Here is a 14,206-nt window from a genome sequence, read left to right on the forward strand (position 1 = left end):
GCAGCGGGCGTGCCGATGGCACGCCGAAGGTTCACCAAAGGCAAGCCCGTCTGCGCCCGTCCGCGCCCGTCCGCGCCCTGACTAGCCCAGAGGCCGGGGATTATGTCCAGAGGACGGAAACCGCGACCAAGCAGGCAAGTCTATCTTACTCCGCTGAGTCATTAAAGGCTATCAGAGAGCTGCACTTCAATAGGAGCCATAGCCTTATTTCCACTAAGTGTGTCAATGTACTCCCGGTTATGCTTGAAGGCCCCATAGTATGTAGGCAGTGTCATTTCACCACTATTATTCAGGAAAAACCGACCCCTATAAACCGGAGTGCCCCATGCTCCCGTCCCCAAGGAGTAACAAACCTACTATATAACGTAAGATCTCTGGCAAAACATCCTCTGGAAATCTGGGACATGATCGCCTTCCATACTCCCTTATTATGCTTTTTAACAGAAACCTGGTTGAATCCCACTAACAGCACTCTGATCAATCTTGCTATCCCAGACAATTACAAATTAATCCACTTAAACAGAGAGGGAAAAACGAGTGGAGGTATTGCCATCGCATTTCAAGACCATCTCACAGTTAACTGGCTATCCACAACCTGTAACGAAGGTATGGAATTAGGTATTTTTAAGGTCACTCTGTCAGCATCAGAATGTTGGTATGGAGCACTTGTCTACCGACCCCCAGGTTCTAAACTGAACTGTACTGATCTATTGGTCGAACAAATTGCTTTACACGCCCTAGCAACCAGGAGATTTCTCCTACTCAGAGATTTTAAATTTCATGGAAAACTCACCTCCAATCCAGAGGTCAGTAAACTCCTTGCTGCCTTGGAAGCCTTAGGACTTCCTCAAAAAGTGGAGGGCCCAACCCATCAGGCTGGGCACCTGCTAGACTTAGTGTTCACTAATGATGAGAATCTTAGATGTAGCCCTCCTTTCCCTCTCATATGGACAGATCACTCACTGATCACCTTCTCCATACCTCGAACCTCGCCGAAAAATGTAGACAAAGCTATGACTAATAAGCCAATCAAACGCAGACCATGGCGGAAGCTTTCTGTAGAAATATTTGACGAGTTTTTCCTCAGTGACCCAGTCTACATCCAGTCAGAAGCCCCCATAAAACTAGAGACTTTCTCGGCAGCGCTAGAATCGGCTTTTGATGAGACTATTCCCAAGGAATTTGGTCGTGTCCACAAGCGCCCGCAAAACCCATGGTATACTGACGATTTAAGAGCAGTCAAACAAAAATGCCGACGTCTAGAAAGAACTTGGCGCCTCTGTAAAGACCCACAAAATAAATTGATCTACAGACAAGCATTGGCTAGCTATCATTTGAACCTAAAGGCAGCTAAACGCAGTTTTATTCTTAAGCAAATCGAACAATCAAACAATTCCCAGAAGGCTCTCTTTTTTAAATTCTTTTTATTGATATATAACAAATAATGAAACAAAATTAACAAATGTATTGGGGTAGATCGACGTTATTTCTGCAGTGCTCGGAGCAGAGAAAGTCTCGCAAACAGATTATGATACACAGAATGGTATAGAACATAGAATCAAGGGGAACCCTGAGTATCCGAATCAGACCGCCCGGCTGGGGGAGCATAAATGTCGCCACGGTAAACATTCCACTGCCCCCAAACCTTTATCCACTTTTCAGGGCAGCCTCTCGCAACATACACGGCACGCTCCCGGAACATACCCCAGTCCAGATCCAGGGCCCATTTAGCGTGCTGCGGTCAGAAGGCTCTTTTAAGTACTGTTAAAGACTTTACCTCCCCCAACGCCTGTAGCCAGGTTCCTAATGAATCTCAGGAGTTATGCAACTCTATAGCCACTTTCTTTCAGGACAAAATATCCACTATCTATGACAATTTTCCCCAGATAGCTCCCTCAGTCTTCAATAGGCTGAAAGAACTAGAAGATAAACGGAGGAGACCAAATTGCTTCTTGCATAATTTTAATTTTGTTACAATCGAGGAGGTTCAAAAAGATCTAGCCTTGGAAAAGTCAGGTTCTCCCAATGATCCCTGCCCCCCTCGAATTATGGCCCACTTAGCTAAGAGTTGTGCACCAGTAATTTGTGACATCTTTAATTGTTCATCTCCACGGGCATTATTTCATCTCCCTGGAAAGAAGCAGTGGTCCGCCCTATTCTTACTAAAACCTACATCGGACCCCGCAACCCTGAGTAATTACCGTCCCATCTCTCTCCTACCACTACTAGGGAAAATGCTGGAGAAAGTTATAAACAAACAATTGAGCGGCTACTTAAAACAGAAAGTTTGATTTGTCCTTTAGTTTATTAAGCTTTCTGATGTTATTCTTATGGTCCTGCTTAGTTTTATTGTTTGATATGCCTATACACATTTACTGTAAAGCGCTCTGATACCCGCAAGGGTCTTGTTCGCGCTCTATAAAACTTTCAAAATAAAATAAATAAATAAATGAGATCCTGGGCCCCTCACAGTCGGGCTTTCGCCCGGGTTTCAGTACTGAAACCGCGGTGTTAGCAGTTACCTACTCTCTAAGACAGACCATCGATTCAGGCGGTTCCGCGATACTCATCCTTTTAGATCTCTCCGCAGCTTTTGATACCATCTCTCATTCCAAGCTAGCGGAGAGACTATCGGAATATGGTATCAAAGGAACTGCCTTGAAATGGTTACAACATTTCCTTTCAGAGAGACCTCAGATGGTCACCCTAGGCCCTTTCTCCTCAGATAAGCTACCTTTAGACAAAGGGGTGCCACAGGGCTCCAGCTTAAGCCCTACCCTTTTTAATATATATATATGGCCCCGTTAGCCCAGATAGTGGAACAGTTGAAATCATCTCATACGCGGACGACACGCAGCTCATGTTCACTGTCGGGAACTATCCAGAACTAGAAAAAACTCGCTTTTCTAATGGCATGAAGCTGATCTCAGACTGGAGGACGATAAACTATCTCCAGTTAAATCCAGGTAAGACCGAGATCAGGCTTATGGGAAAAGCAACGGCTATCTGGTGAGAGACTGGTGGCCTGTTCAACTAGGTGCCGCCCCTATTCCCAAACCATCTGTGAGGAACCTAGGAATCAAAATTGACTGTTCCCTGTCTATGAAAGATCACTTTACCACTACTACTGGCTCCTGTTTTTACAGTCTTCAGCTTCTTCTGAAAATATTTCCTTTCATTCCCACCGCCCACCGCAGAACCTTGGATCATGCGATGGTGACGAGCCGTTTAGACTATGGCAATGCCTTGCTGGCTGAGGTGGGATCAACCCTCTTGTCAAATTTACAAACTGTTCAGAACACAGCGGCGCAAATCATTCTCAATCGTCCGCCTGGTTCTACTTCTGCCCCATTACTTAGAAAATTGCACTGGCTCACAGTTAAAAAAAGATCCTTTTTCAAAAGCTGCTGCCTCACTCATAACGCTCTCAGGAAAAAAGGCCCTCAGTATCAGCAAAATAAAATAACGAAATACTGCCCCAGTAAGAGGCTGAGATCCTCTACTCACGAACTACTAAGAGTCCCCAGAATTCGCCTGACTCGAACAGGTGGTCAAGAGTTTTTCTATCTAGCTCCCAGATATTGGACCCAACTCCCGCAGACCCTACGTGCTAATTCAAATTATGGCTCCTTCAGGAAACAGCTGAAAGACTTTCTCTTCAGTAAATAGACATTCCGGCTCCTCTCACCTCCAGATATAATTGCTGCTCAGCGCCGAGATGCCTCAGGGTGAGTTGTGCTCTTAATAAACTTTAACCTAACCTAACAACTATATGGATACATTTCATTTTGGATTACTAAAAGAGGACTCCAGAATAACTGAGCATGTTCAAACTCTACAGCGGCAACACACTGTGAAACACTACATCACTGTTGTGTGCAATTGTTGGCGTTATAGTGAAGGGGGTATGGTGCGGAGAAGCAAGGCCAAAGATTAATACATTTCGAGGTTCATTTTGAGTCATTGTGAGTGCACATAGGTGTAGCCTGGAACTGTAAGAGATTTATAATTTTAAATGGCCTCAAATTGTAGACATTTACAAAAGTGTTCATGCTTTTATACTGGAATCAATGGTAGTAATTCAAGCTAAACTCTCAGCTCACTACATTTCCTTCGAGTGCTCACCCTAATTGTAATGGTTCTGCGTTAATGAATCATATATACACAAAGTTGAACGAGTTATACATTTGTATACAAATCTTCCTTCATAGCAGACTGTCTCTTATTTCACAGATCTGCATTGTGGTACTGTAATTGGGTTGAGCCTGCTTGTCCAGTGGACAAAATAAACATTAAAAACCTGTTATCTCAAAATGTCGTAGGTATCGGGCGACAGGAAATCCAGACTTCAGTTGTATGATTATTATATTTTGTTCTTAGCAACTGAGCTGAGGGGAGAGCTAGGAGAAGGAAAATCAGCAGTGTGCTTGTGACATGCCTGCTCCAGCTGCTCCTCCTAGTGATAGACCAGTTTGGGACGCTGCCGTTGCCGGAGGCCCCGCACCGTTATCGGCACTTCGGATCGTCCGGAGTTGGCGGCGTGCACTGAGGCGTGTTCCGGCGGCCTCAACCTTGTCTCCTGGGACCTGTCAAGATTATCGGGTCAGGGGAGTTCCTGAAAGGTATTGGTGGTCGTACTACACTGCGCAGCCTCATGAGATATAGCGTAGACAGATGGTCTTCCTTATCGGTCTTCCTTAATGGTCTTATCGGTCTTCTTTATCGGTCTGCTGAGTGCTATGGGAGCGGAGGTGATGTTTCCCTGAACCCCAGTAATGCAGTGTTGTGTTGTGCTGGGCTGCATTGTGCGGTGTAGTTCTCCATTGAATTCTGCCTGCCTGGAGGGGTACTGAGTTGGTACATTGTACCCTGCACCAACACCGTGTTTGTTGAGGGGATCTGTAAGAGTAAGAGCCAATTGTCAGCATAAATATCCCCCCTGATTGGTGGGTGAAAACTGGATGTACAGGAGCTGCGTTTGTGAAGCATTGGCGTAGTGCTCCACTCTACTGCTCTAGAACTTTGTTTATGTATAATAGGCCGGGGCCAGAACACTCAATATTTTGATGAGCAGACCACAGATTGAATGCTAGCCCGTAATTTATCACTGCCGTACCTCCACTGCTACTGGCTACTTGACGGGTCACTTGATGCTGCAAAGGGGCGAGAGACTTCTGGGCTGCACTCACTCGGAGTCTCCTCCGCTGCGATGGGACTACATCCCCCATCATTTGCCGCGACACTCTCTAACCACCTGCCACAAAAATAAGGTATTGATCCATACTTTATATATCTACTACTCTTATTAGTGGCATTGTGCAGTGTTACCCCTAGGGTAATAAAATACATTTGTTGTGGTTCTGCCAGTTTGGGATACCATGAGCAAGCGCAGGGGTCAGGGAATTGTGGGGACACTTGACTCATTTTTAACCAGAGCCACTTCTGTCCTGGAACATGAAATTGAGATAACCCAAAGGCGGCTATCTTTGGAGCCGCTCCCACAGATAAACCTTGCTGCTACGGCAGAATCACCATCCCCAATACCAATTCAATTCTTAGAGCAAACCCAGAGGGGCCTCATACCAGACCTAGAACAAGACAGAGAATCCTCCACCTGAATAACACGGCCAAAAAGGACTGGAATACCCATTAGGGGGGCGGGGGAGTAAAGGCCAATGGAAACACTTTGGAAAAAACGGGGAAGAGGAAAAGAGTGGGGGGGGGGGCACAGAAACCTGCGAAGGCCCCCAGACAAACCAAAGATAAGCAGAGAGGGAACTACACTGAGGAGCAAATTTCTCAGGATAACCAGGACCAGGCTGCTACTCCAGTAGCCCATACAGCAAGTACCCTCCTTTTGACAAATGAGGACATGTGGCACAGACTGGAGACGCTAGTGGCCACGATGCTGAATCCTATCACAGCTACACTGGCTAGAATGGAGGGGAAGCTATTGGCCCTTGAACTACAGCTGGAAAAAATCGAACAGTTACTAGGGGCAAAGGTGCCTTTAGGGAAAGATCCAGAGGGCAACGACTAAAACGGTAGAAGGGACTCGGGTCATGAGACTCAAACCCAAACCATTCCAAAGGTCACAAATGGTAGAGGTTTGGTGAGGGGGAATAATGCAATAGACACACCCATTGCCACTAAAAACCGACTACCACTACCTTCCCCTAATATAGTTACTAGATTTGGAGGACAAACGCTATTTAGCGCAGAGAGATGTCAAGACAACCAAATAGAACCACAAAGTCCAGATAGGGCTAATGCCGGTCTAACACGAAGCCAAGTACGTACATTTACCGCCGGCAGCAGCTCCACTGGCGGTGATCCTAGGGAATGCACCCTGGTTGGATGAAGGACAAGTGGAATCTACGACTCAACTGATCCACAAAGCATAACACTGGCTCACAGGGAAATTGAAGGGGCAGGGGGGACAGAGTTGGGAACCTCTCAAGACAGGTGATTATGGCTTGAAGGACTCTATGGGTGGGTCTGGCAAGAAAAGATCTGGTGGGTGATTGTATTGTTTTAAATTTTAACAATGAATGTATAGTCAGATACATATTGAAATGTTTGGGTTACTACACAAGAATGGAGTTAGGAATAGTTGTTCTACCGCTGGGCTATTTCTATAAACCAACGAACTAGAAATCCCAAAGATCCAACTTATATCAAAGAGAGATTCGCCCGTGGAAGAATGGGGGGGATCCTAGGAGGATGGAAATTCTGACCTTTGAAAATCGATTTGCACCATTAACTGATCTGGAAGAGTGTGATTGACTGTATCAATCCACTAAAACCACTTAAATAAGCCCCGAAAGTCTAGAGCCCCTGCTTTCCCCTAGTGAAATAGTCCCGATCTTGAGTGAACCACAAAAGGATCATGGAAAACGTTTTTTAAAGATAACTTCATGGAACTTGGCAGGCATTATGAAAAAATTAAATAATGCAAACTGGCTAAAAATGTGGCAAGACCATGATATTATATGTTTCCAGGAGACATGGTCGACTAAATGGGTATTGCTCCTACCAAAATCCAGCCAAACCCTCACCGTCGGGGAGGTCTAAAGGGGGTATTTTGACCTTAATCCCGAATAATTTCCCAGGAAAAGATTTTAAAATTTGAATCTCTAAGTGAAAACTCTCACAGCCTCACATTAGAGATACGCAAGGACGGCATGTGGCTCCTAATTAATACATATAACAACGAGAATGCCCCAAATAAATATGCTATTGGGGAAGAGGTCGACAAAGCAATAGAACACGCCACAAATAATAGCAGCAACTGGTCTTTTAACCTCCTATGGGTGGGAGATTTTAATATTTATCCCTGTAAATACAACACAGTTCCTATATGTGGTATAGTGGACTTAGGGGGGGGGTGATAGCCTTAACCATTTTACGCATAACGAATATGGCAACTGCCTAAACAGGATCCTATCAGAGAGAAACTTGGTAATCGTGGCTGATTTAGAAGCACTATCTGGGAAAATGGGTGGAACCTTCTTACGAAATAACCACAAATCAACAATTGACCATATGTTAGTCACAATATATAGTGATCATTCTATGCTATCACTACAGATAAAAACTGCAAGAGTGGAATCTCCAAAAACTTTCATTATAGATACTCCAATAGTGGCAAGAAAAAATGGAATACAACTAAAATGGGCAAATGTCAACCAACCTATAGTGACTGCTAAAATTATATCTGCTACCCTTAATAATATAGTAACATGTCTAGATACCGAAGTAGATGTAATGGTAAAGGCTTTTTGTGATCTCCTCGAGCAGGCAAAACAGACCCCTACCCGTTCTAAAAATATCAATAGGAGACCCGAAAGGGGATGGTTTGAGTCACCATGCTCAGTGGTAAGGAGAGCTTTGGAGGACCATAGAAAGGCAGCAAAAATGGGAAACAGCTGCGACTTCTGGAGGATAATAAATGCACCGCATTTTAAAAACTCCACAGACCCTACAGTAGATAACAATGTAGATGAGGAAGCATGGGTTGCTCACTTTGAGAGTATATTTGCCTCTATACCCCAACTCCCGGTTTTAAATATGGAAGATGGTCAACAGGCTTCTTCTTCTTTCTTCTCCCTTAGTGAAGTAAGGAAGAACTTGTTGTCGTGTAGTGCAGGCAGGGCCCCTGGTCCAAATAGTGTACCAATAGATCTTTTTCAGGGAATACCAGACTTATGGGCTCCGTAATTGACGAACGTAATGAATAGCATAATACTCAATCTTGGTCTGTTGGTGTTATAGTCCCTATATTTAAAAAAGGGGACAGATCTGATCCAAAAAACTACATGCCAATCTCCCTGCTGGACACGACAGCGAAGCTAATGGAGCGGCTCCTCCTCTCTATACGTTAGAGCATTGGGCCAGAGACAAGAATGTCTTAATGCAGGCCCATTATGGTTTCCAGCAGGGAAGGGGCACGGTAGACCAGTGTCTAAACCTGTCACTCATAATAGAAAAATATACAAGGATGAAGGAGGGGAAGATATACATGCTTTCATGGACTTGTCGGCAGCGTTCGACTGTGTGATCCATGAAAAGCTGTGGACCATCATGAGGGAGATGGGAGTTGATCTATTAATTTTAAATTTTATTAGACAGATGTACTCCAACGCTATGGCCTCTATACAAAAAATGGAGGCTGCCCGCGCCCATTTAAAATCGCCAGAGGAGTTAGGCAGGGCTGTGTTCTTGCGCCATTTCTCTTCTCCATTTATACAAATGTAGTGGAAAAAGCCCTTATCAAGTCCAAAAGAGATGTTCCAGTTTTTAACTCACAACCTCTACCTAACTTGGCTTATGCAGACGATACGGTGTTGATGGCCAGAACTGGGTCTGGCATTCAGCACCTCATATCTTCATATGTAACCTTCATGGACTCACTTGATCTGAGGGTGAACCGTTCTAAATACTTTGCTGTGATAGTGGGGGCAAGGACAAGAGAGTGAACACCGTACCTCCATGTGGAGAATGAGAGGATTGAGTTGGTGGATTCCTTCCCGTACTTGGGAGTTCTTATCAACAAGGATCTGGCATGGACAAACTTAGTGCAAGGACGCAGCGGGGTAATGGAAAGAACCCTGACGGCAGTGAAGACCTTTGCTAAAAAACTGGGTGATAGGCCACTTTTACCAATAAAACAAATTTACCAGGCCAAAGTTATATCAGCAGTGACGTATGGGGCGGGGGTATGGGGCACTGTTGAAACGGGTGCATTGCAAACCATTGAAAACACGTTTTTAAAATATATTATTGGCCTCCCAACCTCGACCCCTAATTATATTTTACACTTAGAATTGGGACTCCATTATATCACTGACTCAATACAATTGGCCCCTGTCCTTCTGTTCCACGCAATCTGGAGAAGGGATACACTCACCCTGACACATACAATAATTAAGAATTGCTTAAATACGGATAAGTGGAGGAGATCCAGATGGCTGTGCTACGTAGAAAAACTCCTAAACAAGATTGGGTTACCTGAACTGTTTCATCACGCAGATGAATGCAGAAAGATTTCTAAAGAAAAGGTCAAAAATGTGTTTAGGATCAGGATAGAGTATGAGAGAAGGGAAATCCACAGAAAGAAGCAGGCAATGGTGCACTGTAGATCAATTCCCCCAGTGATAGAGAGAGGATATTTTTACTATTTGTCAGATGTTACAAATGCATATCACAGATTTATATTGATTAGGTTTCGTCTGAACATGATCCCTCTTATGATAGGATACCCTGGGAAAACCTATAACCATGCTGATCTAACTTTGTGTCCTTGTTATGGCTTGTCAAGACAAACTGATCTGCACCTTGTTTTATTCTGCAAATTGTATAAGAAGGAGAGGAACAGTTACTTAAAACCGATACTGCAGAAAATGAATTTTAAACAATGTAGGGTGGCACTATATTTTTTAAAGAGTCTATCAGATCCTCTCACTTGTTTTACTCTAGCTTTGTTTCTCCGGGCGTGCATGAAAAAAAGGAAAAACTCTGCACTAGTCACTGGATGAAAAGTACGTAATAGGAGTAGAACTTTGGAAATGGGCAATTTTTTATAGATCGATTTGAAAAATAAAAAATTTAAGGTGAAAATGAATTACTATATTTTGGATTTTAAATGAAACTGAATATTGAGAATCCCTTTTATTTCTTTTTATATGTACTTTTATGATCATTTTGTATTGGGAAACAACCTTTACAATGCAACTTTTACAACGCACTACCTTTATAACAAAACTTTTACAACGCAACATCCATTACAACGCATACCATTACAACGCAACCATTACAACGCATGACACTACAACATATACCACTACAACGCATGTCATTACAACGCAGTCATTACAACGCATGCCATTACAACGCATAGAATTACAACACATAGTACCCTTACACTATCCAACACTTACCCTACTGTTGCACCCCCTGGAGTTAGAATAGTAATTTTTATCCCTACACTATCCAACACTTACCCTACTGTTGCACCCCCCTGGAGTTAGAATAGTATTTTTTTACCCCTGCATTATCCAATACTTACCTTACATGCAATGTAATGTTATGCGTTGTAATGGTATGCGTTGTAAAGGTAGTATGGGATGTAATGGAATGCGTTGTAAAGGTAGTCTTTAAAAATGTGTTGTAATGGCATGCATTATAATGGATGTTGCGTTGTAAAAATGCGTTGTAAATGTATGCGTTGTAAAAGTATGCGTTGTAACGTCATCAAACCTTTTGTATTTGATCGAATAAAGGATTTTGACTATGACTATGACTAACTGATGTCTCCATCTTTGTTGTTTATCTTCCTTTAGGAAATATTACAAATTCATTTTGACCCGGAACTTTGAAGCACTGAACTCTAGGGGAGGAGGAAATCAGGTTTCCTTGCTAAACATCATGATGGACCTGAAGAAGTGCTGTAATCACCCCTACCTCTTCCCTGTGGCTGCAATGGTATGTTTTTTATTCCTCCCAAAATGGAAGATTATGAGCCTTTGCACCATTCAAAGCTAAGACTTTTGGGCCTGCATGGTTTGGTCGCCTCTGTCACCATTCTCTTTGTTGTATCTCAAAACAAAAGGCTGGTCCTTAGTCTCATGTTGTATTGGACTTTGTACATCAGAGTATTTCACCTCAGAGGCTAATCCCCCACAGGATTCTCAGGGTCTCGACACAGAGTGAAAACTTAACAGTAAATATTAACTTGATGTTGATTTGGTAGGCCTTTAAAACCTCTACAGTGAATGCCTCGGAATTGACTGCCATAACACTGAGCAGGAATGTGAATGCCACAACTGATGATATATCTGGGGCTCCAATGGCATTGTCTGACCTGTTCAAACGGGGGGGGGGGAGATAGAGCAAAGGGATGCTTGCTCCCTCACTCTTTTTGAAGCAGTAAACCTAGAATGTAATTGCCCGGCTTCACTCTGCTATACTCAGAGGAACACTTCCTCCTTGTCCCTCAGACTTGGCACAATAAGGTACCAAAGAAAGCCAGAATAGTGACTGAGGAAAGGTAAGGAAGAAAGAGAGGCTTGGGTAAAGGAGGTGCCTCAAGACATTTAGTGAACACACATGCCCTGATTTAAAGCTGGGAGTTCAAGTAAAAAATGCATTTGCAAACTACTGATGCGTTTGCTACTTCTTCTTAGTGAGCGATGCAGGTGGTATTGGGACAGTGGATCTTCAGGAAATCCTGTAACTTTAGTTTCAGATTTGCAAACAGCCAAGACTCCAGTTCCCTTTTTTCAGGAAAAAGTGTAAAAACTAATGTTTTTAGTCAAATGTGCTTTATGACTGTTGGTTTAGATTATTGACTACATTTATGGAGTAAATAATTGGAACGTGAAAAAAATAAGAAAAACATTGTTGGCACCTATTCACAAAATTCATTTTTTAACGTTTAGTGCTAGGATAATACTACAAACATACTACAAAATGCTCTTCACCAACTTGTGTATGGAGGTTCCACCTCCTATCTTTTTCTGTGTGAAGATCTCCACCTTGATGCGGATACCCCACACGTAAAAATGCCTTTTGGTAGTCAATGTAGGCGGGTCTGGAGAATGGCTGTAGGAAAGTGCCCCTATTTGACATGGTGACCCCCACTTTTTGCCTGGTATTTGATGCGATTTTGGCTGAAGTTCACTGCGTTAGCACCTCAGAAATAACCTATTAAATGGTACCCCTGGTACCTACGGCATGGGTTCTAAAGAGGGTCCCTAATGGCTGCAGCATGCATTGTGCCACTCTAAGGGACCCACCAACAAACACATGCAGACTGCCATTGCAAGCTGCATGAAATGATTCAGACAAAAGTGAAAACACAAGATGACACACACTCTGTGTGGCATGCCCACAGTCACTGACTGCATGCAGTATATGTAAGTCATCCCAACAGCAGGCTTTACAGCCCTAAGGCAGGGTGCATTATATTAAATGTGAGGGCATATCTGCAAGAGCAGTTATGCCCCTGTGCTGTCAAGTTCAATTAATAGATAGTACAAGTGAGGAGGGAAGCCAACACTGGTCATTATAGGTTCTCCAGCTACATGACGGCTTCACTTAAACTCATGGTGTTTGGTATCAAAAACCTTGTCTTAAAAAATCCCTACTGATGCCAGTGGTGAATGTATTAAAACATACACCCAGAGGGCACCTTAAAGGTGCCCCTGAAACCCCCAACCAGCCTTTTAGTGTGCTGGCTGTCTCGTATCATCCAGCCTGCCATCATAGGCAATTTTCTGACCCCCTGCTGGTGAGAGCCCGCACTCGTTGAGGCCAGAAACAAAGACTGCTCCGGAGGAAGGTGTTCACACCTCCTCTAGCAGGATGACTTGCGGATCTGCATACCAAGGCCAGGGACTTCAAAGCCCTTGCCACCTTTGATAAGCAATCCCAGCTGACCTGAGAGATGTCACCCCCTGCTCAGAGGCAACAGGACAGGTGGGAAATTAGCTGTGTTAGGAGGCATGGTGCTCTACCAGGCCAGTCACACCCCTAAGGTGGGCAGCCTAATGTGTTCCATTAAGGAAGGCTTCCACCATTTTGATTTTGGTGGAATTAGGAATCCTGGGACAGGGATGTGCTCACTTCCCACAGGAAGTGGTCATACAGGGAATGTAGTGACCCCAAGGGTAAGTAGCCCATTGGCTACTACCCTTCACTTCCCTTAATGCCCCTAAATTGAGTATTTAGGTGGCCCCCTGGCACCAGGAACCTAGATTCGACTGACTAAAAAAAAGAAGAGGACCAGGAAGAGCCAAAGAAGCAAGAACTGAGGACTGCTGGTGGACTTATGGCACAAAACCCTGTCTGCTTACCTGCTGCTGTCCAGACAATTGCAACAACTCGACTTGTCCTCCACTTGTGCATCCTCCAAAATCTTCGGAGGGCCTCCAGTACTTTGCTAAGCCGTCAGCATCACCCTTGAAGTAGAGGAGCCACTTCCCTGCAGATTGCAGGCACCAACCTCAATTTCCGGTTCACCATTCTGCTGTTCACCGGGTTCACCGATGCAGCAGCAGCTGCCCAGGAAGAAGTTAACATGCTCCAGGAATCAGATTTGTCTCCCCCAAGTGAGGAGCCACCAAGACCAAACGGAGCTGTCTTGCTGCAACTAAAGCTTGTTTGAAACCAATCCAGACTCCAGCTTTGTAGAGACCAAGCAGCTTGCCAGCACTGAGAGTGGCCCAGCTGTCCTGATTTGTCCCCCTTTTGCAGGTCTAACCAAGATCCTTGAGTGACTTTGACGCACAGGCATCAGCGCACCACAACCCTCTTTACCCGAGCTCCCCTGTCCGGGTCCACGACAACCAACGGTGCTCCTCTGCTCCCAAGACCCCCACAAATTCAGCCCGCTGTTGAAAGCTCCCTGACTTGTCCCCAAGTCCTCCTCTGTAGCCTGTTTAAAGGTGGCCCCCCCTCTTTGCCTACAGCATTGCGCTCAAGGGTACCAACCCTTTCAGCACCTCTGCACCCAGACACTGCAGGGCAGGTAAACTCAAACAGCTGGTGGTGCTTTGGACCTTGGCCCCCTTGCAGCTTAAGTCCTTGAGGGCACCCTCGAGAACTATTTGCAAAGAACCATATGCAGTGTATGTCTTTTTCTTCATGGGAAAGCATTACCGCGTAAAAACGTATTTGAGTGATCATTTTACTTACCTGCTAAAAT

At 44.3% G+C, this 14,206-nt stretch overlaps 1 protein-coding gene across 3 annotated transcripts in view; it reads left to right on the forward strand.

Annotated features, from left to right (window-relative positions):
- The window catches only part of CHD3 (chromodomain helicase DNA binding protein 3), an 813,321-nt gene that overhangs the window by 397,946 nt on the left and 401,169 nt on the right, over positions 1-14,206 (forward strand). For all 3 annotated transcript variants that reach the window (XM_086946072.1, XM_086946074.1, XM_086946073.1), the window contains exon 19: positions 10,842-10,983. In XM_086946072.1, coding sequence (XP_086802198.1) covers positions 10,842-10,983 — 142 coding nt within the window. The remainder of the gene's footprint in view (positions 1-10,841; positions 10,984-14,206) is intronic.

This window comes from Lissotriton vulgaris, chromosome 12, assembly GCF_964263255.1.
Source record: "Lissotriton vulgaris chromosome 12, aLisVul1.2, whole genome shotgun sequence".
In the NCBI taxonomy this organism is placed as follows: Eukaryota; Metazoa; Chordata; class Amphibia; order Caudata; family Salamandridae; genus Lissotriton; species Lissotriton vulgaris.